The sequence below is a fragment of the Schistocerca americana genome, chromosome 1, assembly GCF_021461395.2.
Source record: "Schistocerca americana isolate TAMUIC-IGC-003095 chromosome 1, iqSchAmer2.1, whole genome shotgun sequence".
Taxonomy (NCBI): Eukaryota; Metazoa; Arthropoda; class Insecta; order Orthoptera; family Acrididae; genus Schistocerca; species Schistocerca americana.
The window spans coordinates 714,967,107-714,993,003 of record NC_060119.1 but is presented as its reverse complement, the minus strand read 5'-3'; the positions used below and the strand labels follow the sequence as shown (position 1 = coordinate 714,993,003).

General features: G+C 44.5%; 1 protein-coding gene across 1 annotated transcript in view; it reads right to left on the bottom strand.

Annotated features, from left to right (window-relative positions):
* Positions 1 to 24,644, bottom strand: part of LOC124593783 (tyrosine-protein phosphatase non-receptor type 13-like) — a 723,760-nt gene extending 699,116 nt beyond the window's left edge. The window contains exons 1-2 of the mRNA XM_047132135.1: positions 24,552 to 24,644; positions 24,182 to 24,452 (exon numbers count right to left, since the gene is read on the bottom strand). Of these exons, the coding sequence (XP_046988091.1) occupies positions 24,182 to 24,452; positions 24,552 to 24,644 (364 nt within the window). The remainder of the gene's footprint in view (positions 1 to 24,181; positions 24,453 to 24,551) is intronic.
* Between the last annotated feature and the right edge of the window lie 1,253 nt (positions 24,645 to 25,897).

Below are 25,897 nucleotides of genomic sequence, written 5' to 3'. Positions count from 1 at the left end.
GCTTTTGGTCATCTTCTAATATCCAGCACAGTCACGTACATACCAAAAACGAAGGTGGAGAGGGAAGCATAGCCGTACCGCATTTACATAGCCGCGCAGGTTGACGAGAAACCCCAAATCAAGGTAACCGAACGCAAATTTCTGTAAATGGCTCTGAGCACTATGCGACTTAACTTCTGAGGTCATCAGTCGCCTAGAACTTAGAACTAATTAAACCTAACTAACCTAAGGACATCACACACATCCATGCCCGAGGCAGGATTCGAACCTGCGACCGTAGCGGTCGCTCGGCTCCAGACTGTAGCGCCTAGAACCGCACGGCCACTACGGCCGGCCAAATTTCCGTCTCGCCTTTTCTAAGCACGATACTCGCGAGAAGATAATTTCTGATACCCATCCACCGATTTAGATTTTGGCTTGTAATGTTGTCCCTAGATCACTAGAAGCGAAAGTCGGGATGGTTCCTTTCACATGGTAACGGCCGAATACTTTCATCGTGTTGGTCTAGTCCGTGCGTCGCAGATAGAGCAACCGTATCGTTAGATAACGCTATAAAAAGATGTTTCGCTGCTGTGGCAACTACAGGGTAAATATTGCCAAAAGTCCATCTTAATTGTAATATCTGGCTAACCTCCTATATTTCTTACCGTTGTGTGACTCGTTTATAGGGCTGTTCGCTCTTGATCGAACGTAACAGGATGGAACGAAATGTCAAAACATTCCCCGATGCAATCGAAATGATAGCATTTGCACAGGCCGTCAACCGGACGTTTGAGTCAGTGTTTCGTGAAGAGGCTGGAACGTTGACGTTGATGGTGGGGCGTCGTCATCGTCTGCTAACGCCGAAAGTAAACTTATTTTCGCGGCGCTCGCACATATACATTGAAGCGACGAAGAAACTGGTATAGGTGTGCGTATTCAAATACAGAGATATACAAACAGGCAGAATACGGCGCTGCTGTCGACAACGCCCAAATAAGACAAGTGTCTGGCGCATTTAGATCGGTTACCGCTGCTACAGTGGGAGGTTATCAAGATATAAGTGAGTTTGAACGTGATTTTACAGTCGGCGCACGAGCGATGGGACACAGCATCTCTGAGGTAGCGATGAAGCGGGGATTTTACCGTACGAGCATTTCACGAGTGTATCGTGAATATCAGGCATCTCCGACATCGTTGCGGCCGGAAAAAGATCCTGCAAGAACGGGATCAACGGCGACTGAAGAGAATCATCCAACTTGACAGAAGTGCAACCTTCCGCAAACTGCTGCAGATTTCAATGCTGGACCGTCAACAAAAGTCATCGATATGGTCTTTCGGAGCCGACGGCCCACTCGTGTACCCTTGATGACGGTACGACACGAAGCTTTACGCCTCGCCTGGGCCCGTCAACACCGACAGACGAGCCTCGTTTCGAATTTATTGAGGGGATGGACGTGTACGGGTATGGAGACAGCCTCATGAATCCATGGACCCTACGTGTCAGCAGGGGACTGTTCAAGCTGGTGGAGGCTCTGTAATGGTGTGGGGCGTGTGCAATTGGAGTGATATGAGACCCCTGATACGTCTAGATACGGCTCTTGACAGGTGGCACGTACTTAGGCATCCTGTCTGATCACTTTCAGCCATTAATGTTGATTGTGCATTCCGACGGACTTGGGTAATTCCAGGAGGATAATGCGACACCCTAGACGTTCAGAATTGCCACAGAGCGACTCCAGGGGCACTCTTCTGAGTTTAAACACTTCCGCTGGCCGCCAAACTGCCCAGACATGAAAATTAGTGTGCATACCTGGGATGCCTTGCAACATGCTGTTTGGAAGAGATTTCCACTCCCTCGTACTCTTACGGATTTACGGACAGCCTTGTAGGATTCATGGTGTCAGTTCTCTCCAGCACTACTTCAGACATTAGTCGAGTGCATGCAACGTCGTGTTGCGGCACTTCTGCGTGCTGGCGGGGGCCCTACATGATATTAGGCAGGTGTACTAGTTTCTTTGGCTCTTCAGTGTATATTACTAAATCGCTAATCCCTTTCAACGTTTACAGTGCACTGCCCCATTTGCAGGCTGCCTATCTAACAATTTTCATGGGCAACAACATTTTGTTTTCTATGTTCTGCGTAGTTGCAGACCACATTTAAAAATTTGAAATGTTGAAATAATCTACTCTTTAGGAGGTACAATCTTATATTCAAGGTTTTAAGCGGTAAAAGAATATTATAGACAGAAATACTGTATGTACCTCAAGGCACGAAACGGAAATACCACGACTACATTCACCCATCATCTAAGAATTAGAGGACTTAGTGACTTGCAAAAAACTTTACGCACAGTTTCAAATCCTTATGAAAGTTCTTCTCACCGATACCCACCACAAAATTACGAAAGGGAAAAACTATATCTCATTACATTCTGCTTCATCAAGAATGACTTTATAATTTCTCACTCCTTTACTACTAACTAGATTCGTAAAACATTGTGCACACAGCGTCGACATATACCACTGAATGCCGGCCGCGGTAACCGAGCGGTTCTAGGCGTTCAGTTCGGAACCGCGCGACTGCTACGGTCGTAGGTTCGAATCCTGCCTCGGGCATGGATGTGTGTGATGTCCTTAGGTTAGTTAGGTTTAAGTAGTTCTAAGTTCTAGGGGACTGATGACCACAGCTGTTAAGTCCCATAGTGCTCAGAGCCATTTGAACATACCACTGAATGTACCTGCAGAATTGTACTATACTCATCCAGTGTTTGATTATGAGAACAATCAGCGACTTCCAACAACCTTCAAACATATTTTCAAATCCTTTCTAACCCTTTTCTCGCTCACATGCTTAACGACAAATATTTAACACATTTACTCATTCGTAAAGTAATCGGAAGTTTGAAGATGTTTCATACAAGGGAGTTCGATTCCGTACAGAATCGCGGGTTCACTGGTTGTTGTGTATTTTGTCCTTTTGCCTGTTTTCATCCAGGAAAGTAATTAGGTGTGTATGAATTCTTATTGCTCCACGCATGAAAATTTTTATTTTCTTCTACTGTACACTGCTGAAAAATATCCAAAACGAAACAGTGGGACGACAACATTGAGAATGAGGGGAAGAGTGTATAAATCTTACACTCCGAGAGCGTTTGATTATCAATTGGTACACTAGCACGCAAAGATTGACAATATGACACACCGCGTTCAAAGCTCATCATTGCAATGGACTAGTCGATTCGAGCACTATCTGCCAAGTTTCTTTGCTAATGATATCGATAAATAAATATTATGAATGAACGGTTGCCAGAGTCGTACATGCTCTGCAGGCGCAGCACTTGGAGGGTCTGACGGATGCTTGGCAACCATACAACCTACATACTAACAAGTAGAAACAGCAGTACACGGGGCAGAAATCCACTTATCCTGCGAACATCCGCGACCCACTTTCAGTTTCTCAGTTGCCGGATTCCCACGAGCAGATGGGCAAGTAATCTGGCGCGTCTTCCCACGGGATACGAGTCACACGTCAATGGAGAAGCCGCTGAGATCTACGGTAGCTCCTCTCATTTCGGTTCCCAGAACTCCGCATCCACATCATTGCTCGCCCAATGACGTGCGAAAGACGTTGTTTCCTTCTTAACTACTTCCTCCAGAGCACTAGCAATTACTGACAACGAGGATGAGAGTCTCACTCACATTAGGGTTTCACGAGTAACACAGGGAAAGTGAGCACTTGCGTTTCGCGTTTTGAAAGCCTTCGTAAGGCAGTCGGCTGATTTAGCCGGGCCGTTATCTCACGTCTGTTTGCACAGTTTGACATTCTGAAGCTATCTCCACAGGACTCATAAGGAGCAGCTACTTATCTGGTTTCGCTGCTGACTCACTGGTCGAAACGGATAACTCGTATGGCCATTACAAACGGTGAGTGAGTTATCTTCCGTCAATGGTTCTGGAAACTTGATAGTAAACTCACGTTGGTTTCTTGGCAACTGAAACAGCCTGATCTGAACCTGATGGAACACATCCCGAACGCTGGAGGGAACAAGCCCCGTGCTCATTAACCAACGGCCCGTAATTTACGGGAACTGTTTGACCGGTGTGTAGACACATGCTTCGACATAGCTCTATAAAACCTACCATGGACTTGTCGAACCAAAGTCACGCAGAATCGCTTCTGTACTGCGTTTCAGTAGTCCACAAAAACGCTAGTAAGGAGGAGGTCATTATGTCTTGCCTCAACAGTCTGTATCTGGATGGTTGGACAGGGATTTGAACCGCTGTTCTTCCGAATGCGAGCCCAATATTTTACCACTGCGCCATCTCGTTTGGTTGTAGCTCTCCTTATACGATAAATTCAAGCACATTGTTGTTTACGCTTACGAATGATAAGGTGAAAGTTATGTTCAGTTTTGAGCGAAATTGACAACTGGAGGTGTTTCCAACAAGCAGCTTTTTATATACTATTATGGATCTGTTTCCAAGATTGGCAGTGGCTGGACACAAAAGAGTGGCGGACTGAAGTATTCCGGCTTCTACGCGTTCGGAAGAAGACAGTCCAGTCTAGTAATGATGCTATTACAAAAAGTCCAGTGGGCGGACCTAACTTAAAAGATTTTTGAGGGTGTTGCGGGAAGAAGGAGAAGAAGAAGTTGTAAGTTAAAGGATTGGAACAGAGGAAGCAGGTTCCGTGATAGTCGTCTACCTTCATTGTAGACAGTGAACTTTCATTGGAGGCCATGGGCCCAGAACTACTATATCACTACTACGTAAATATACAGTTCGACCTCACCACTGTGAAAGAAATACGACGTCCAAGACTGGTGGCTTGAAAATATATTTTAAACTGCGATAGGAACGGGAACAGAAACGAGGGAGTGAACGTAGAGCACGACTTACGGTGGCTATTGGCCAAAGTGAATGTAACAAAACGTTATTTCAAATGAACAGAGCATGTTGTCTCACTGACTCAATTCTTCGTTTAATAAAACAACGAAAAATTTGACACTTGTTTGAACATTAGCTAAATACAGCCTAACTTTCCTCATTTTAAAAATCAGTGTTCGAAGAAAGAAAAAGAACACCTTCTGAAATTTGGACTAAACTTTGTCCGTGGAGTCAGTATCTGATGGCGGTCAGGTTTCTCAGATGAGATCGGAATCACTGGAGTAAACGGTAGCGTCTGGGCAGCCCCTGCTCCTGAAGCAGCCATCTTTTCAGCGAGGTGTAGAACAAAATGTACCTCGACACCTCAACTGATGTAAATTTCAATTTTAGAGCTTAAAATGAAACAGAGAGCTAGAAAGATTCCTGGAACAGCACTAGCTCGTATGGACAACTGACAAGGGCATCATGGACGAAGTCTTCATGTATTGACCTACAACGATTTAGCGGCCCCTTGAAAAATAGGTAATTTAAATCTGGTCCTCAGTGTCATACCCACTGCCCAGCTCGCCCAGTAAGACTTCTATGGCGTTGGAGGTGTCTACACTAGTAGATGTGAACGTCCCTCAAACTACACACAGTCTTCCAAAGTCAATGCACATTCTCATATCCTCTTGTATGTGACACTTTTGCTTCCCACTAAATGCTTGTTGAAAGTTCGTCTTCCTGCAGTAACTGCAAGAGCTGACGTCAATGTGAGTATTCCTCCGTATGTGCGATAGTTTTGCAGAACAGTGAGGGGTTTCTCGTTACAAGGTTGCCACACTTGAGCCTACGGAGGCAGCAGTGTGTCCGTAACTGAAATAGTCGTCTCTGTAACGGACACTGACCGCTGGAACAACGGCACACTTTCCAACCATATCCGCAGCGTCCGTGCCAAACGGCACCACTGAACTACACTAAAAGTGCAGGACCGTCCGGATGGCACTATCTTCTATTCTGTATGCTGTAAATCACTGCAGGCGCTTAGCAGTGGGTGCTCTTCGCTCTGTTACACATGTGAAGCATGATAGGTAATACGGAGCAGAGCAGGTAGCTACTAGCGCAGTAGAATTTTCAGATCCTACAAGAAATTTATCTAATGGACTGAAGAGCATTCTTAAATTACTTCTTGAAATCTGGTTTATGCAATTTTGTAAGCTCTTTTCCTTTAGACAAGAGACTCCTTCCTTCTAGTTTCTGCCAGTGCAAATGTGTCAACATGTCTGTGGCAATTTCCCGTGAATCTAACACTGCACATTCGCGCTGGATATCCCAGCAGGGCTGCTGTGTGTCTTTTCCACGACTCCTGCCAGTGTAGTTGCACGTGTACTGCAAACAGATGCTATCAATGGTACAATACGGATCGTATTACAGTTTAAATAACAGATTTCTTTCGGTTACAAACTAGTTTCTCTACATTTTGACAGTGAAGAAAACCATCTTGCTTACTTTAGGTACAAACGCCTCTGCAGAATGTTCCATGTTTATTCCTACGGATTACTGCTTACAAATGTTTAAACGACGCAGATATCTGTCGTCGGAAGTTATTATTAATCCTTCATTTATCAGCTCTCTCAACTTTTTTAATTGTGTTGTGTGAACAGTCTTGTTTATGTCGACCGAAGGGAGTGTCGCTGTGGTGACACACCGCACCCGTCGTCTTGAGAACGGCAGTTCAAAATCCTCGGGCAGCTGTCCGGATTTAGTTTTCCCGCGCTTATTCCTCCGAAAGGATGCGGCCCATTTCCTTCCCCAACTTTCCCCAGTCGGCGATTGGGCCCCGTATCTAATGTTCCCTTCGTCGACGGCATGTTACACCGTAAACTTCCTTCCTTCCTTCCACATCTACATCTACATTTATTCTCCGCAAGCCACCCAACGGTGTGTGGCGGAGGGCACTTTACGTGCCACTGCATTACCTCCCTTTCCTGTTCCAGTCGCGTATGGTTCGCGGGAAAAAACGACTGCCGGAAAGCCTCCGTGCGCGCTTGAATCTCTCTAATTTTACATTCGTGATCTCCTCGGGAGGTATAAGTATGGGGAAGCAATATATTCGATACCTCATCCAGAAACGCACCCTCTCGAAACCTGGACAGCAAGCTACACCGCGATGCAGAGCGCCTCTCTTGCAGCGTCTGCCCCTTGAGTTTGCTAAACATCTCCGTAACGCTACCACGTTTACCAAATAACCCTGTGACGAAACGCGCCGCTCTTCTTTGGATCTTCTCTATCTCCTTCCTTCCAATCTTTGAATAGTGTGGCAATCTTGTCAATAACCGACTGGGCACTGCTGACTGCTTTCACGTGAAATTTCATTTACGACTACCTTGAGATTATTTCCTAAATAACTGACATCGTTGTATAAACAATTATCACATCACCGGTATTGTCTTACTTCTCAAGGGAAAATCGCAAAATACTGTTTTTGTACTGAGCTGAAACTACAACTAGAAAGAAGAAAAATTCGTTTTAGACCGTAGATACAAATTTTATTAATATACTTTCAATATCAGACATCTTTTCGCAATTATAGAAACACTGAATACACTCGATTATCTCAGCCTGTGGTTCTCGGACAGCATGAAGTGCGTAAATACGTAGAAGAAAGAAGAAAGCACCGCCGGGAACATATATTTGGCTACTTCAAGGCTACCAGAAGTTATAACAGCAGAGCTGTAAAAGAACTGGAACTGTTCTGCGCTTCACATTTCAATAGTATGCACGAATGCTTCATCCTCAAAGTCCAGACCACCAGAAGTATTCATCGAGCCCCGCAAAATGTAAAGTGGTTCAGGAACATCCATCATATTTCACTAGACGATATTATCTACATAAACGAAAAAAGAAAAAAAGCTGTGGATGAATTAGGATTACAGAGATTTTATTTTCGAAAGAACTATCCGATTTTACTGCGCTGTATCTTGTAAACGCGTGCATTACAGGCTAGTGGCACTTTTTCACTTACTTTTGGGACCAAATTTTCATTTATTTTTCGCGAATATCCAGACGAGCAATACATGTGCAGGGGATGATGAAACTCGATCGATACTTTTCGAGAATGTCTGGAACTACTGTATAATATAATGTTTATAAATGAATATCGGGGTTTTAGCGCTTTATAATATTTATTAAATTAAACTTAGAAATGATACGTCAAATGAAAGAGCAACAGTTTTGCCAAGAACCTTATAAATGTTCAATGTGAGTACCATTTGTGCCGAATCCCGGTGGAAAGTTTATGGGCCTTTCATTTTTGGTGAACCTACTGTAACTAGCACTTCTTACCTTGATACACTAAGGCAATGGCTCTTCCCTCAGTTGGAAAAAAATGAGCCAGAGAACTTCATTTTCCAGCAAGATGGTGCACCACCTTACTGGCATAGCGAAGTACGCAACTGGTTGAACTTCACCGTACCCAAGAGCTGGATAGGCCGCAAGGTGCCCAATGACAGGGCTTGCTTTGCATAGCCCCCACCAGACCTAACGCCATGTGATTTTTTCCTTTGGGGGCTTCATCAAGGCTCGTGCCTCCGCTACCAGTAGACATCCCTGAATTAAGAAACCGCATTGAAGCAGCTGTTGCTACAATCACTGAAGACACACTTATGAACGTTTTCGAAGAACTCAGCTATAGACTTGATGTGTGCCGTGTGACAAATGGTGCTCACATTGAACATTTACGAGATTCTTAGTAAGACTGTTTGAGTTGCTCTTTCAAAAGAAAAAAAAATGGCTCTGAGCACTATGGGACTCAACTTCTGAGGTCATTAGTCCCCTAGGACTTAGAACTAGTTAAACCTAACCAACCTAAGGATATCACACACATCCATGCCCGAGGCAGGATTCGAACCTGCGACCGTAGCGGTCTCGCGGTTCCAGACTGAAGCGCCTAGAACCGCACGACCACTTCGGCCGGCAGTTGCTCTTTCATTTCACATATCATTTATAACTGAAAGTTTAATATAATAAATATTATAAAGCGTTAAAACCCCGATATTCATTTATAAACACCCTGTATACTACTTTTGCTATGCGGAGTCCACTTCACCCAAAACTGTAGGAAGGGCAGCCACTTAGGAGGCGTTTTTCAGGTATACTTTAAAAACAGATGCAAACCGCCAGATCTACATCTACATTCATCTACATTGATACTCCGCAAGCCACCCAACGGTGTGTGGCGGAGGGCACTTTACGTGCCACTGTCATTATCTCCCTTTCCTGTTCCAGTCGCGTATGGTTCGCGGGAAGAACGACTGTCTGAAAGCCTCCGTGCGCGCTCTAATCTCTCTAATTTTACATTCGGGATATCCTCGGGAGGTATAAGTAGGGGGAAGCAATATATTCGATACCTCATCCAGAAACGCACCCTCTCGAAACCTGGCGAGCAAGCTACACCGCGATGCAGAGCGCCTCTCTTGCAGGGTCTGCCACTTGAGTTTATTAAACATCTCCGTAACGCTATCACGGTTACCAAATAACCCTGTGACGAAACGCGCCGCTCTTCTTTGGATCTTCTCTATCTCCTCCGTCAGACCGATCTGGTACGGATCCCACACTGGTGAGCAATACTCAAGTATAGGTCGAACGAGTGTTTTGTAAGCCACCTCCTTTGTTGATGGACTACATTTTCTAAGCACTCTCCCAATGAATCTCAACCTGGTACCCGCCTTACCAACAATTAATTTTATATGATCATTCCACTTCAAATCGTTCCGCACGCATACTCCCAGATATTTTACAGAAGTAACTGCTACCAGTGTTTGTTCCACTATCATATAATCATACAATAAAGGATCCTTCTTTCTATGTATTCGCAATACATTACATTTGTCTATGTTAAGGGTCAGTTGCCACTCCCTGCACCAAGTGCCTATCCGCTGCAGATCTTCCTGCATTTCGCTACAAATTTCTAATGCTGCAACTTCTCTGTATACTAGAGCATCATCCGCGAAAAGCCGCATGGAACTTCAAAAAAAAAAAAAATGGTTCAAATGGCTCTGAGCACTATGAGACTCAACTGCCGTGGTCATAAGTCCCCTAGAACTTAGAACTACTTAAACCTAACTAACCTAAGGACATCACACAACACCCAGCCATCACGAGGCAGAGAAAATCCCTGACCCCGCCGGGAATCGAACCCGGGAACCCGGGCGTGGGAAGCGAGAACGCTACCGCACGACCACGAGATGCGGGCCGCATGGAACTTCCGACACTATCTACTAGGTCATTTATATATATTGTGAAAAGTAGTGGTCCCATAACACTCCCCTGTGGCACACCAGAGGTTACTTTAACGTCTGTAGACGTCTCTCCATTGATAACAACATGCTGTGTTCTGTTTGCTAAAAACTCTTCAATCCAGCTACACAGCTGGTCTGATATTCCGTAGGCTCTTACTTTCTTTATCAGGCGACAGTGCGGAACTGTATCGAACGCCTTCCGCAAGTCAAGAAAAATAGCATCTGCCTGGGAGCCCGTATCTAATATTTTCTGGGTCTCATGAACAAATAAAGCGAGTTGGGTCTCACACGATCGCTGTTTCCGGAATCCATCTTGATTCCTACATAGTAGATTCTGGGTTTCCAAAAACGACATGATACGCGAGCAAAAAACATGTTCTAAAATTCTACAAGAGATCGACGTCAGAGATATAGGTCTATAGTTTTGCGCATCTGCTCGACGACCCTTCTTGAAGACTGGGACTACCTGTGCTCTTTTCCAATCATTTGGAACCCTCCGTTCCTCTAGAGACTTGCGGTACACGGCTGTTAGAAGGGGGGCAAGTTCTTTCGCGTACTCTGTGTAGAATCGAATTGGTATCCCGTCAGGTCCAGTGGACTTTCGTCTATTGAGTGATTCCAGTTGCTTTTCTATTCAGATCAGGTGACATTGGAGCTCAATGGTACAATGCGCGATCCGTGCGCCCCTTACGGTAAATCCATCTTTGATGCAATTCATTACTAAGGAAATCTGTTATATGCAGCTTACACTGGATTACTGCCTCTGCTGCTGCGTCCACTAGAAAAATGAAATTTTTGACATGTTCTCGATTCAGCGTACGCTGGTTAATGAATGAGCTAGCGGGCGAGTTACAATAGAGATAGCCCTACCGTTTACTTACAAACGGCGTCGAGGTAAACTTACAGTGTCGATGCGAAAATTAAAATGCATCCTAAGTTTTTATCTTCGTTAAAGCAGAAGAAAGATACTAGTCTTGTGAAATCGGGCGAATCTTTTTGCAACATCGTGTAGTGCGTCTGCTGGCTTAGCGCCGACTTGCGCGGTCAGTTGCGCTCAGCTGCTACAATCCCTTTGGATGGCAGACCTACATCAGGGGAAAGAGCCCGGCACACGAGCTGTCGTAAGACTCTGAATCTCTCAGGCGAAATGACAGGTCTTGCCAGCGTGACTGTAAGCTCGGTTTGTTTCTTGCAGCGTCACTGGCGAGTTGTTAGGATTACCGCCCGCATATCTTCACAAGACGTACTGCAGTCGTGTAGAAAATCTCAGCTCCAGAAGTCGCATCGAATCGGTCAGTTACGTGTTCTCGCCTGTCGTTTCTCACGCAGCGCAGTTGTAGCTTGCAAACAACACTTCGGAGAGGTGTAACGATGGTTCTGTACAATTAGCTGCTCAGAGCTTCCGCTGCCTGAAGACCGTAGAGGACACCAGTGAGGGAAGAGAGAGATTCGAACAAAAAGCAACATATTGTTAATTACGTTGTTAAATGCTACTCAAATACGTGGTCAACTATTTGAACATTTCGATTCATACTAAAGTACCACTGAACATGTAGAGGTCAGCCAAGCATGTCTGATCTTTATGTAACATCATGATGGCCGATTTCAGACAAATTGGTCAACAACATTAAAAAGTATTTATCGTCCGTTAACCACTGAAGAATATGAAGGCTACAGTCTGGGTGACCCTTGTAGTTGCAGATTTGAAAATTAAAACTAGCCGCTATACAGTAGACAACCTGAAGGTCTGTCCATGGCAACAAAAATGCAAAACAAAATGTTTGTGTGTCAGTACTGAACTATTCGGAGGAGGCCGACAGGTTATTTTGGGTGTACGAATTGAAGAAAACTTTAACTGGAAGAAGCATATTAATGGGCTGCTCAACCAATTAATGTCTGTTACTTTTGCTGTTCGTATGACTGCTAGTCTTTGAAACAAACGAATCAATGTCATGGCATTTCCACTCAATAGTATGTTATGAAATAATTTTCTGGTGGTGCGGGGGATCGGGGGGGGGGGGGGGGGGGAGGTGTGACCCAATTGAGCGCACAGAACAGTAAGAATAATAATATGGTATTCTCCCAGGGAGAGGTACTAGATAAAGCTGCACCATCACAATACTTACACTCGCAAACGAAATTCGTAATAAATAACCCACCACAATTTGAGAATAATAATAATAATAATAATAATATCCATACCTACAACATTAGACGAAAAAATCGGCCAGTTTCGATTAGAACTCACGCAATGAAGGTCCCGTGCAAGCTTAATTATGTATATTGACAGTTTGTCGACTTCAGGAATCTAGGATCTCTACGACTTTTGCCTGTCATCAACATTGATACTGGCAAGATATCGGTCCCACGAATTCCAATGCATTCACGAATGTTTCAATTTCAAGTCTGAAGTTGGATAACAAATGTTAAATTTTTTGTGTGATATAAATTAACATTTTCTGATTTTCTTCCTTTATTTATACTGCGAAACCTTTCTTCTTGCCAAACTGCATGCTTCTACGTCCAGAGGAAGTACCCTCTAGGTTTTGATGAGAGTTTGGGAGTATCAAATTATGAGAGATAAATGGCCGTGTCCTTTGATAGCACTGACTTAGATGCTTCACTTCTTTACATGGCCAAGTAATCGTAGACCTCAATATGTGACTAACTTCAACTTGATACGTCCACCCGTTCCTGAGAAAAAGTGTTTTGAACAGTTAGTCAGTCAGACAGACAGACAGACAGACAGTGTGACCGTTTAAGAGTTATATCTTTAGCGAGTGACGTACAGCACCCTAAAAATGATCTTTATTTTCCATCACTAAAACTTTCAGTGGCTTAGAAAGGAGTTCAATATGTAGCAACAACTTTTTTTCACAGTTTGCCCAATAATATAAAACGTTTGACTGATACCAAAACAAATTACAGATCCAACCCCAAATCATTTCTCTTGGACATATCCCTCTGTTCCATGTGCAAGCTTTTACTTAAAAATTGGCAGCCCGTAAAACAATAGTTTTGAAGTGTAACAAGACTAAAAAATAAAACTTTCATTAACGTTCACGCTTATCAAGTGAGGGTATCATCTGGAGTGCCCCGGGGAAGTGTGGTAGATCCGCTGTTGTTCTCTATCTACATAAATGATCTTTTGGATAGTGTGGATAGCAATGTGCGGCTGTTTGCTGATGATGCTGTGGTGTACAGGAAGGTGTCGTCGTTGAGTGACTGTAGGAGGATACAACATGACTTGGACAGGATTTGTAATTGGTGTAAAGAATGGCAGCTAACTCTAAATATAGATAAATGTAAATTAATGCAGATGAATAGGAAAAAGAATCCCGTAATGTTTGAATACCCCATTAGTAGTGTAGCGCTTTACACAGTCACGTCGATTAAATATTTGGTCGTAACGTTGCAGAGCGATATGAAGTGGGACAAGCATGTAACGGCAGTTGTGGGGAAGGCGGATAGTCGTCTTCGGTTCATCGGTAGAATTTTGGGAAGATGTGGTTCGTCTGTAAAGGAGACCGCTTATAAAACACTAATACGACCTATTCTTGAGTACTGCTCTAGCGTTTGGGATCCCTATCAGGTCGGATTGAGGGAGGACATAGAAGAAATTCAGAGGCGGGCTGCTAGATTTGTTCCTGGTAGGTTTGATCATCACGCGAGTGTCACGGAAAAGCTTCAGGAACTCGGGTGGGTATCTGTGGAGGAAAGGAGGTGTTCTTTTCGTGAATCGCTACTGAGGAAATTTAGAGAACCAGCATTTGAGGCTGACTGCAGTACAATTTTACTGCCGCCAACTTATATTTCGCGGAAAGACCACAAAGATATGAGAGATTAGGGCTCGTACAGAGGCATATTGGCAGTCATTTTTCCTTCGTTCTGTTTGGGAGAGGAACGGGGAGAGATGATGCTAGTTGTGGTACGAGGTACCCTCCACCACGCACCGTATGGTGGATTGCGGAGTATGCAAGTAGATGTAGATACATACATTCTGTAAACTGACTCATTCCACATCCATCGCTATAGAAGGTACCGTTCAAATGATCTACGGAGGATGTAAAGAACTATTTTGGGAAACACGAAACGGGGTATTGGTGTGCCGTTACTGAGCCCTTTTGCGGAAGGTTACGTGTTGACGTGAGGGCTGGTTCGTTCAGACGGCAATGCGACAGCGCAGGTGCGGGAGGAAGCGGCCCCACTCGTTGAGTGAGGACGCGGCTCCCCTGTGCGCCGAAGCCGGGACTTCCTGTTCCCCGAATAGACGGGCCCGCGCCGCGCATCAGCCACTCGCCGGCTGCCCAAACAGCACTCGACGCGCGGCAGCAATTGAGCACCATTCACACTGCACCTCAATGGACCGACGGGAAGCGCAGCGCAGCGGAGCGGAGCGGCACTGTCGAACGGTGGTGTGGCCACACTAGGCTAGCGATGGCGGTTACCGCTTAAACAGCCGGTTTTCGGATATACGCTGAAGCGCCAAAGAAAGTGGTGTAGGGTATGCGTATTGAAATACAGACATGTGTAAGCAGGCAGAATACGGCGCTGCGGTCGGCAACGCCTATATAAGGTAACAAGTGTCTGGCGCAGTTGTTAGATCGGTTACAGCTGCTACAATGGCAGTTTATCAAGATTTAAATGAGTCTGAACGTGATGTTGTAGTCGGCGCAAGAGCGATGGGTCACCACATCTCCGAGGTAGCAATGAAGTGGGGATTTTCCCGTGAGACCATTTCACGAGTGTTCCGTGAACATCAGGAATTCGGAAAAAAATCAAATCTTCGACATCGCTGCGGCCGGAAAAAGATCCTGCAAGAACGGGATCAACGACGACTCAAGTGAATCGTTCAAAGTGACGGAAGTGCAGCCCTTCCGCAAATTGCTGCACATTTCAATGCAGAACGATCAACAAGTGTCAGCGCGCGAACAATTCAACGAATTATCGTCGATATGGGCTTTCGGAGACCAAAGCCCACTAGTGTACCCTGGATGACTCCATGAGACAAAAGCTTTACGCCTCCCCTGGGCCCGTCAACACCGACATTGGACTGTTGGTGACTGGAAACATGTTGCCTGATCGGACTAGACTTGTTTCTAATTCTATCGAGCAGATGGACGTGTACGGGTATGGAGACAACCTCATTAATCCATGGACTTTGCATGCCAGCAGGGGACTGTTCGAGCTGGTGGAGGCTCTGTAATGGTGTAGGGCGTGTGCAGTTGGAATGATACGGCTAGATACGACGCTGACAGGTGACACGTTCGTAAGCATCCTGTCTGACCACCTGCATCCATTAATGTCCATTGTGCATTCCGACGGACGTGGACAATTCCAGCAGGACAGTGCGACACTCCACACGTCCAGAATTTCTAGAGTGGCTCGAGGAACAGTCTTCAGAGTTTAAACACTTCCGCCTCCCACCAGACTCCCCAGACATGAATATTATTGTGCATATATGGGATGCCTTGCAATGTGCTGCTCAGAAGAGATCTCCACCTGTCGTATTCTTACGGATTTATGGACAGCCTTGCAGAATTCATGGCGTCAGTTCCCACCAGCACTACTTCAGTGTATGCCACATCGTGTTGCGGCACTTCTGGGTGCTCGTATGGACCCTACATGATATTAGGCAGGTGTACCATTTTCTTTGGCTCTTCAGTGTGTGTGTGTGTGTGTGTGTGTGTGTGTGTGTGTGTGTGTGTGCGCGCGCGTGTGTGTTTCAACGCTCAGGTGAAACTGTCGTTGAAAAATTATTATATGTATTATAACGCCAGTTTAAGATGAATGTTAAAACCGCTCAAAATGCCAGTTTCTGAAATAACCAAATTTCGGTTTTTCATTCCTGTTATATCATGTAATACACGTAGAAATCAAATGAAGATTGGAAAATTTTGACTCCTTCAGTTTCAGTATACATAAACTCAAAATACTCAGTTAAATCGGCAAATAAAAGAAGACCTAGTTCATCCACCGTTCGCTGCTTTTCACTAAAAGTGATAAGTGATTGAATACTGCAAAAAATCGTGAGTGTTGTCCTATGGATTCTAATTTTTTGAAACTCTGCTAAAAAATCATCCTGTAATCGAGGTTCATACCATCATTTGCGCATTAGGAACAATAAATGCTAAAGGACAGAACTGTGATTGAAAATCTATTTTTGCGTCAATTTGTCCGTTTTTAAGGGCTTCAAGAAGTTTAAGATATATTACGTAGACACAGGCAACGGATCAGCTAATTTCAATTTCTATTCTAACTATGAATGAACTGTTATGTTCTAAGCATTCTCCTCATATGATGTCGCAGGATTGTTGTTGCTCCTCCTGTTCTCAATCTCTTAAAGTACACGGAGCGTTGTACTTGACTGGTAGTGCATTTCGTAAAATACTTCCAGACTATGGATGGTACCTTTCCGGAATACAGCTAACGCCGGGCGACGACGGCATGAAACCACCGCATAGAGCAGATGGACACAAGTCACACACACTGCCTGTACATGCATACCATCCAACAGACCCACATGCTAACATATTCATTATTGTCTCAGCAATGCTGTATCAATTCCTGTGCCAAGTGTTTGTTGCTCGTTTCTGTCGGCGTTACTCAAAAAGCACTGATCTCTTCCCCCCCCCCCCCCCATTTTCAATAATAACGCAGTATTTCAAAGCAAAGAAAATTTTACTAATAAAAATTACTCGTATTTTAAAAAAGGTCTATTCACAACCCAAAAAGTTTCAGCGCTGCTGCTATGGCTAATTGATATGTCGCTTTTTTTATACAGTTGTCAGTAAAAAATAAAACAACCCCTTATAACAGAGACCAAATAAATATCGTAAAACACCGCTTATTCTGAATTAAAATATCGATCTCGGCTTTAACCAGTCGGTTTTCCCACATCTACACTTGACGGAACTCTGACGTAGCATCTCGTTGCTCACCCCGGTACCGAAACGGTAGTGAGGTTATGTCAGACCGTTTGTCTTACGGAAGTCTGAATATAGCAAGAGACCCGTAATGACAGTAAAGTTTATCCACGGCCGATGCCCAATTCAAAACGTATATATTGAGAAAGATCGTACGGTAAATTTACGGCACTGCTAGGCAATGAAATAGGGAAAGCGTCGTCCAAACTCTTCAAAACAATATCTATTTGCAATGGAAAATGTATACATACAAACACACAAAGCATTACTAAGATGACAGCACGAAGAGCCTTTATAATTTGTTTCTACGTCTTGTTTTATTTCAAATTGTGAAATAACTTAAAGAAAATTACTTTTCTGCTTTGATAAAGTTAACTCTTCATTTCTGAAAAAACTTTTATTAAAAAAAGCCAGATTCATCTGTGATCTTGGCGGTTTATGTAGCTATAATATCCATCTAGTGGCTTTTTGAATTTGGCACGATGTACTGTACCATTAACTAGTTTTCGAGCCACTGCAGGCACATCATTCGGTGAAGGTTTTATAATAATACAGGGTGATTCAAAAAGAATACCACAACTTTAAAAATGTGTATTTAATGAAAGAAACATAATATAACCTTCTGTTATACATCATTACAAAGAGTATTTAAAAAGGTTTTTTTCACTCAAAAACAAGTTCAGAGATGTTCAATATGGCCCCCTCCAGACACTCGAGCAATATCAACCCGATACTCCAACTCGTTCCACGCTCTCTGTAGCATATCAGGCGTAACAGTTTGGATAGCTGCTGTTATTTCTCGTTTCAAATCATCAATGGTGGCTGGGAGAGGTGGCCGAAACACCATATCCTTAACATACCTCCATAAGAAAAAATCGCAGGGGGTAAGATCAGGGCTTCTTGGAGGCCAGTGATGAAGTGCTCTGTCACTGGCTGCCTGGCGGCCGATCCATTCTGAGTGCCCCATATACAGACATTGTGACGGTTGACTTTCCCGTTAGTGTGGAAAGTTGCTTCATCACTAAACACAATCTTTGAAACGAAAGATTCATCTGTTTCCATTTGAGCAAGGATAAAATCACAGAAATCGATTCTTTTAATCTTATCAGCTGCAGACAGTGCTTGAACCAATTTCAGACGATAAGGTTTCATAACTAACCTTTTTCGTAGGACTCTCCATACAGTTGATTGTGGAATTTGCAGCTCTCTGCTAGCTCTGCGAGTCGATTTTCCTGGGCTGCGAACAAATGCTTGCTGGATGCGTGCTACATTTGCATCACTCGTTCTCGGCCGTCCAGAACTTTTCCCTTTGCACAAACACCCATTCTCTGTAAACTGTTTATACCAACGTTTAATACACCACCTATCGGGAGGTTTAACACCATACTTCGTTCGAAATGCACGCTGAACAACTGTCGTCGATTCACTTCTGCCGTACTCAATAACACAAAAAGCTTTCTGTTGAGCGGTCGCCATCTTTGCATCAACTGACGCTGACGCCTAGTCAACAGCGCCTCAAGCGAACAAATGTACAACTAAATGAAACTTTATAGCTCCCTTAATTCGCCGACAGCTAGTGCTTAGCTCTGCCTTTTGTCGTTGCAGAGTTTTAAATTCCTAAAGTTGTGGTATTCTTTTTGAATCACCCTGTATTATTTTATGGATCATGTGCAGCTAGACGCTAGAGTTGGAAGAAAGGAAGGAAGTAAGGAAGGACAGAAGGAAGGAAGGACGGACAGACGATGAGGATCAGTAGAGACGGAGCAAAAGCTGGGATTGTGTCCAGGATGGGAAAGGAAATCTTCCGCGCCCTTTAAAAGGAACCATCCCGGCACATGCCTGTAAAGATTTAGGGGAATCACAGAAAGCTAAATCACGATCGTCGGAAGCGAATTTGAACCGCCGTCCTCCGAAAGCGAGGTCAGTGCGCTGACGATTACGCCACCTCGCTCGCTGACGACAGAGTCGTCATGCTGGCGGAAGATCGGAAACTCAGGCATAAGACATAGAACTCTTTATGAAACGAAAAATAGCTATGTTCTGGAATACCTCACATTATACTGCCTAACTTGCTTATTCAGTAAATTATGTTGTTATTGATACAGACTACGGACTTTTCATTGACCATGTATTGTGAAATCGTTTTTCTGCTTTCATATACTTCAGCTTTTTTAAGGGAGAAACTGGTAGGAAAGCCCGGCAACCTGCGCAATGAATCGCGGAAACATAAAGGTAGAAAAAAATAAATAAAAAGGATAAAAATAAAAAAATAAAATAAAAAATAAAAATGCCACCAAAGTATAAAATTCACTTTTTATGTATACACACTGAAGCGGCGAGTGAAAATTTACGCAAAGGTCGGGAATTGAACTCGCGTCTCTTCCTTACTAGGAAAATCCGTTAGCCACTAAGCCACCTTGGTCCATTGATCCACGCAACTGCACGGATTACCCTGGCACGATTCCCTCCTCGATCCAAATACTCACTCCGTCCCAGTCTACTAGATCTAAGTCCCCCCTTAAATACGAACAGAATTGCCGAGGCTCTCCATGTTTTGGAATAGCATCTCAGCATCGATCGTAGGGGGATCCAACCTGAAACCCAGGCGAAGGTACTTATACAAATGAAATGACAATTTTAGAGAATTTACTGGTCTCATACAAACAAAATTTTATGTATATAAACTGGGGCGGCGAGTGAAAATTTGTACCAAGGTCGGTAATCTAACTCCGGATTCTTGCTTCGAAGGGAGGTGCGTTAACCGCTAAGCCACTTTGGCACAACGATTCACACAAGTGCGCGCATTATGCTGCCACAAATGTTAACTCGTCGCTTTAGTCTATATACATAAAATCATATCAGTACGAGACCAGTAAAGTCTCAGAAACTGGGTCATTTCATGTACTGTATCACATGGGTGAACGCGACGAAAACTGCCTACCTTGCCATTGAGGCAGACGGTGCAACCGTCAACACCAACCTCAAAACTTTATTTCCGAGAACTCTTAATGGGGAAGGGTCCGTTCTGTTCAGTTCCATTGGCTATCTGTGTGACTGGCACCGTCTAAAAAGCCTTGTCGAATACTTTGATTTTTCCAGCGTTTCCATGATGTCCCTTGTGAACTGACATTTACTCAAAAACTATGCTTGTGGAAAGAATAATTCCGCAGATTTTTTTGGGCAAAAAATACGAATGAGACAGCGACATCAATTTCTGAATTGCAAAGAAAAAAGAACCTAGCACATTGACGTGATAATGAACGTTACATTAACTAAGACATACCAGGTCATTTACAGTGAAATGTTCTTCACACCCGTGTGCCAATATTATGGATCAAATACGATATCTTACCGCAATGGCTCACGGAGCGACGACGCTTCAACATCGCTGATCCGTTAGTAGGATGGGGGCACTTATTTTTACTCAAAGAAAGAGTTAGCTGTAGTTGGCGGGAGTATCTGTTTCGGGTGGTCTCGGCCGGCGCTGACAGCTTTTTTCGCACAGCCAACTTACTTAACCGCGGTTGGCAGCTGACAATGTGTCCAACACGTCTACATAATCGTAAACAAAACAAACGTAACATATGGAGTTAAGCATTACAGAAACGTAGTACCGTGTCTGATTGACGTTTAAAAATGTCGGTATGTTCAGTGAAGATTCTCTTTGCACTTAGTACTGAAGCCTAAGGTTGGTAGCGACCACAAACAAGTGCATATCGATATAATTCATACACCTAGCCGGCCGGTGTGGCCGAGCGGTTCTAGGCGCTTCAGTCTGGAACCGTGCGACCGCTACGGTAGCAGGTTCGAATCCTGCCTCGGGCATGGATGTGTGTGATGTCCTTAGGTTAGTTAGGTTTAAGTAGTTCTAAGTTCTATGGGACTGATGACCTCAGATGTTAAGTCCCATAGTGCTCAGACCCATTTTTTTTTTCATACACCTATCTAAACAGCTAATCCCGTCACCGATTTGCGCCGAACTCTTGGTGAACAGGCAATAAGATAAGAGTCGTTCTCGTAGCCATTAAAGTTTAGTAGGCCAGTCCTGACACCAGGTTTCTCTTTCGTTCTCAGACTCATCCATGACGACAAAAAACTACATAAACACTCTTCAGTTTCATTCGAACAATAGACTTTTTGAATGAAGACAGGCTCCGTATCATTATTTCAATTGTGCTCTCGGACACCAATGATAGCGTATCAGGGCGCCTTCGTTCCACCATTAGGCTAGGTTACATGACGACATGTCGGCGAGCAGATAAGCGTTAGGATATTTGTGAAACGTGGATTTCGCCGCGGAAAGTTTGAATTACTCAAATGTTTGTTTAGATAAGCGTGTAAGACAACTTCATGGCAGTCCAGAATCTGTCAGTGGTGAACTATTTTGAGCACCACCTCACCTCCTGCCGCAATGCAGCGAAAGACCTAAAGACGTGCTTTCAAGTGCAATTTCGGCGTCCTAGCGGACGCACTTTTACGACTGACGATTCGAGCGCAAAGGGAGCGGGACTTAAACCTCTGTCGGACCCCGTCGACATTTTGGTTGTCAACCGAACGGTGGGACGGTTCGTTAAACAAGACACTGCCGCTACCTTGCCCTGACCTCTCCAGATTCGACGAAAGCTTAAGCTCTCTGTCGCCTCAGAGTCTAACACTAATGGTCGCTCAACGTCAACAGCTAATGCAGGTCCATGAAATCATGAAATACCTTTTCAGAACCGCATTCTGTGTTTCTTATGTATTACAGTAGATGACATTCGTAGATGTTTAGAAACTGTTGTATGATTTATGAAATTGCTTGGGACCGGCAGAAGAAAGTTTAATACAATATAAATATTTTTTTTCTCAATAGATCTGAGGTATTTAATATGTAGAAGTCTAAACAACAGCAGGAGAGTAAGGCTACATAAACATCGTCTTTTTTTAACGTTATAAATTTTAAGTAGCGAGTGTGATTCGCCAAAAAGATGTACTCTTTTTCTGTATTTCTAAAACAGAGGAGCATGTAGCTGATGTCCGATTCAACGAAAGTAACGAAAAATTGCATAATATAAAGAAAGCTCTGCAGAACCTAACATTCCAGAAAATAAGAACTAATTAAAAGTACCCACATATGATAGCGTAAAGGCGTTGAAACGTTTTTGAACATTAAAAAAAGAACAGATGTTTGTGTTTAGGTGTTCCTGAACTTTCATAATTTACAGCTACGTATTCAGCAATTTAAAGTATCGAACAAGATGTTACAACGAGAAAGAGAAAATGGAGATTCAGAGTTCTACAAGTATGAATTTTCCTGATAAATGAGTGAGATTGTATATTAGTGTTTCCTATATTCTTCTTCCCCTGTCTTCCATTTTACCTTTCCCGTAAGGAACAAGTGTGTAGCAACTGCTGGGAGCCACATTTCTTACGGGAAATGAAGTTTCGATCTAAGCAGGCTGTTTTGCTGACTATGCGCCAAACTGCGTAAGAAAGAAAAATGCCTTGCAACCAGTCGCTAAATGTATGTTTGTTGGTTAGGAAAGGTTGGCGGCTTTGCTCCATCTTTAGGTGACAATGTTGTTTCAGTTCGTCCTCATGAACCCAACGTCGCTATACATTTTAGAGCGTGTAACACGTTTGTGTTCCTGAGAAGTGTGTTGATGAGCTACAAAGCGAGACTGTCACCTGAAAATAGGTCTTAGCTGATAAGATGCGTTGTTAGTCGCAAGTATTAATTAGTTGTTATGAAAAGTCTTTGTTGCTTGCCTAGGAAAATAAATAGTTCAAATTCAAAATACTGTTCTGGACTCTAGCACTCTCTATGAAACGAAAATGAAAATATGTGCTGTTGACGCAGTGCATTTTTTGTCAACTAAGTAAGCAATGTTACAAATAACGGTGATGGCAACTAAATCCTAGACTGCCACACATCGAAATATGGTGACAATAGCAATAACCAAATATGGGTTAGGTATTGTTACGCCGTTGTATATTATAAAATATATATGAGTTCGTTTAATCACATTGGGAACCTATTACGGCCAAAGACTGAGACATGTTACAATGCCTGCGTAACTGACAAAATAGCCCACGACGTTTCCTTTACTCAAGTTTTCACTGTTCGGAGCGAAATGGAATCACTTTTGGCGACAGAACGCGAAGTTCTAGATTGTTTATAAACTGGGCAAGTGATGTTTTATGGAAGTGGTGTTGTACAGCTTCAATGAATGTCAAGAACTGCGTTATGCGACATACGATCGATTTCGATCTAGAATCATACTATAAAAAATGGTTCAAATGGCTCTGAGCACTATGGGACTTAACTGCTGAGGTCATCAGTGCCCTAGAACTTACAACTACTTAAACCTAACTAACCTAAGGACATCACACACATCCATGCCCGAGGCAGGATTCGAATCTGCGACCGTAGCGGTCGCGCGGTTCCAGACTGAAGCGCCTAGAACCTCTCAGCCACTCCGGCCGGCAGAATCAGACTATCATCGGGGTCTGAAAACCATCTCAGCTGTGCATTTGCGTAATTGGCACAACAGTTACCAGTTGCACATTGTTGCATCGTTGATATTAGCTGAAGATACGTACCATTCTTTCCATTTAACCTCACAAATACAACGTTACAGCTGTGCATTGCATACTACAGTTCTTAATATATGTAAGAGACGCAAGGGAGTGCAAGGTTTTTTGTGATTTTCGTGTAATAATAACGATAAGGCCATTTTACACCATACCGTGTCGCTCGACTGATGGACTTCAGTAATGCTAATATATCGATGAAAAAAGACCCAGAAAATAATTCCTAAGAGATGTAATAATGGACTGTAAGTGAGGTGAAAACACGACGCCTATGAAACTTCTCGGTTGATCAACATTTCAACGAATTTCCTACCAGTCATCTTCAGGCGAAGATAACGGACTACAAAATCGTTGAATCGCTACTTCAACACGAAGACGCAGTCTGCTGTCAGCCCTAGAATTTATCATCAACTGAACGCGTCTCAACACGACACCTGTTGGGCACACCGTCATTTGGCGAGCACATCGCTCCGGCAGTCGCACTGGCTGCCGGCACCTGTTGTCGGCGTCCCCCGGCGCTGATGCAGAACGTACCGTTGGCGTGCGCGGGCGGTGCCTTGGGCCCCAGGCTGTGGTCGGTCCACCGCGGCGACTGCACCAGCATGGCCGCGACTCCTCGCCAAGCAGCACACACAAACACACGCGAGGCGTCAGCTCGCTCGCTGCGGAACACTGGAGCGGCACTCGCACAGACGGTTTCACGGAACACACGCACACTACGGGTGGCGCGGCCGGCGGCCGACTGAAGTGGCACAGAGCCGCGCGGCGTCCAGCCACGGCCGAGTGCAGCAGCCAGACAGCGGCCCTTCTCCCGCCACGCGGTGCCCCCCCCCCCCGCCCCCCCCACTCCGCGGCCAGTCCTGTCCCGGCCCGGCACGCCGCCAGAGCAGCCTCAGCCTCAGACCCTGCAGCCGCTCTTCTGGTCCAGCGCCGCTACTTCCGCCAGGTCGTGCTCGCGCGCCTCTGTTCCTCTACCTGCCGGCTCCCCACCGCACATCACCGCCCCGTTAACTCCGTTATCAATATTACGAGCTCATCTGCAGCATGCGCAGAGCGTCCTCGAAGTTTCGTGTCCTTGAATTAACCCTTGTGTTGGCGAACGGGCTGACACATTCAGCAGGCAACTCTACTGAACACAAGCCTCTGTAGCTGAGGTAAACGCACGTTTCTGGGTTGACGCTCTTCTCTGGGCTAGCCGATTGGACTGCTGGTTGTGAAAAATTTGTCATTGTCAACATCGGACTGGCAAGGTGGAGAGTAGTAAAAATAAAGGAAGAATTTAGCGTTCCGTCGACGAAGAAGTAATTACAGGCGGAGCACAGACTGGGGAACGACATCGGCTGTGTCCTTCTCTCCATCTACATCTATATGATTACTCTGCATTGCACGATTAAGTGCCTGGCGGAGGGTTTACCGAGCCACCTTCAAGTTATTTCTCTACCGTTTCACTGGTGAACGGCGCGCTTATGTAGGTAGGCACAAACACAATACTTACGCAATCGAAGGAGAAAGTTGGTGATTGAAGTTTCGTGAAAAGATCTCACACCAACGAAAAATGCCCTTATTTTAATGATTGCTCTGACATGAAACTTCCTGGCAGATTTAAACTGTGTGCCGGACCGAGACTCGAACTCGGGAACTTTGCCCTTTTGCGGGCAAGTGCTCTACCAACTTTATTTTTTTTTTTTAATCTCATTTTGTTCGTTATAGTTCGTTGCAACTGTTCGTGGCGGACGACCCCTGCCGCCCGTTGAAGTTCGTTATTGATGCATTCACTCACTTTATTTTATTACAGAGGGCAGCCCCATCGCCAACTGAGATACCCAAGCACGATTCACCCCCCGTCCTCACAGTTTTACTTCTGCCAGTATCTCGTCTCCTACCTGCGAAGGTTCGCAGAAGAGCTTCTGGCTGGCCGAAGTGGCCGTGCGGTTAAAGGCGCTGCAGTCTGGAACCGCAAGACCGCTACGGTGGCAGGTTCGAATCCTGCCTCGGGCATGGATGTTTGTGATGTCCTTATGTTAGTTAGGTTTAACTAGTTCTAAGTTCTAGGGGACTAATGACCTCAGCAGTTGAGTCCCATAGTGCTCAGAGCCATTTTGAAGAGCTTCTGTAAAGTTTGGAAGGTAGGAGACGAGGTACTGGTAGAAGTAAAGCTGTGAGGACGGGTCGTGAGTCGTGCTTGGGTAGCTCAGTTGGTAGAGCAGTTGCCCGCGAAAGGCAACGGCCCCGAGTTCGAGTCTCGGTCCG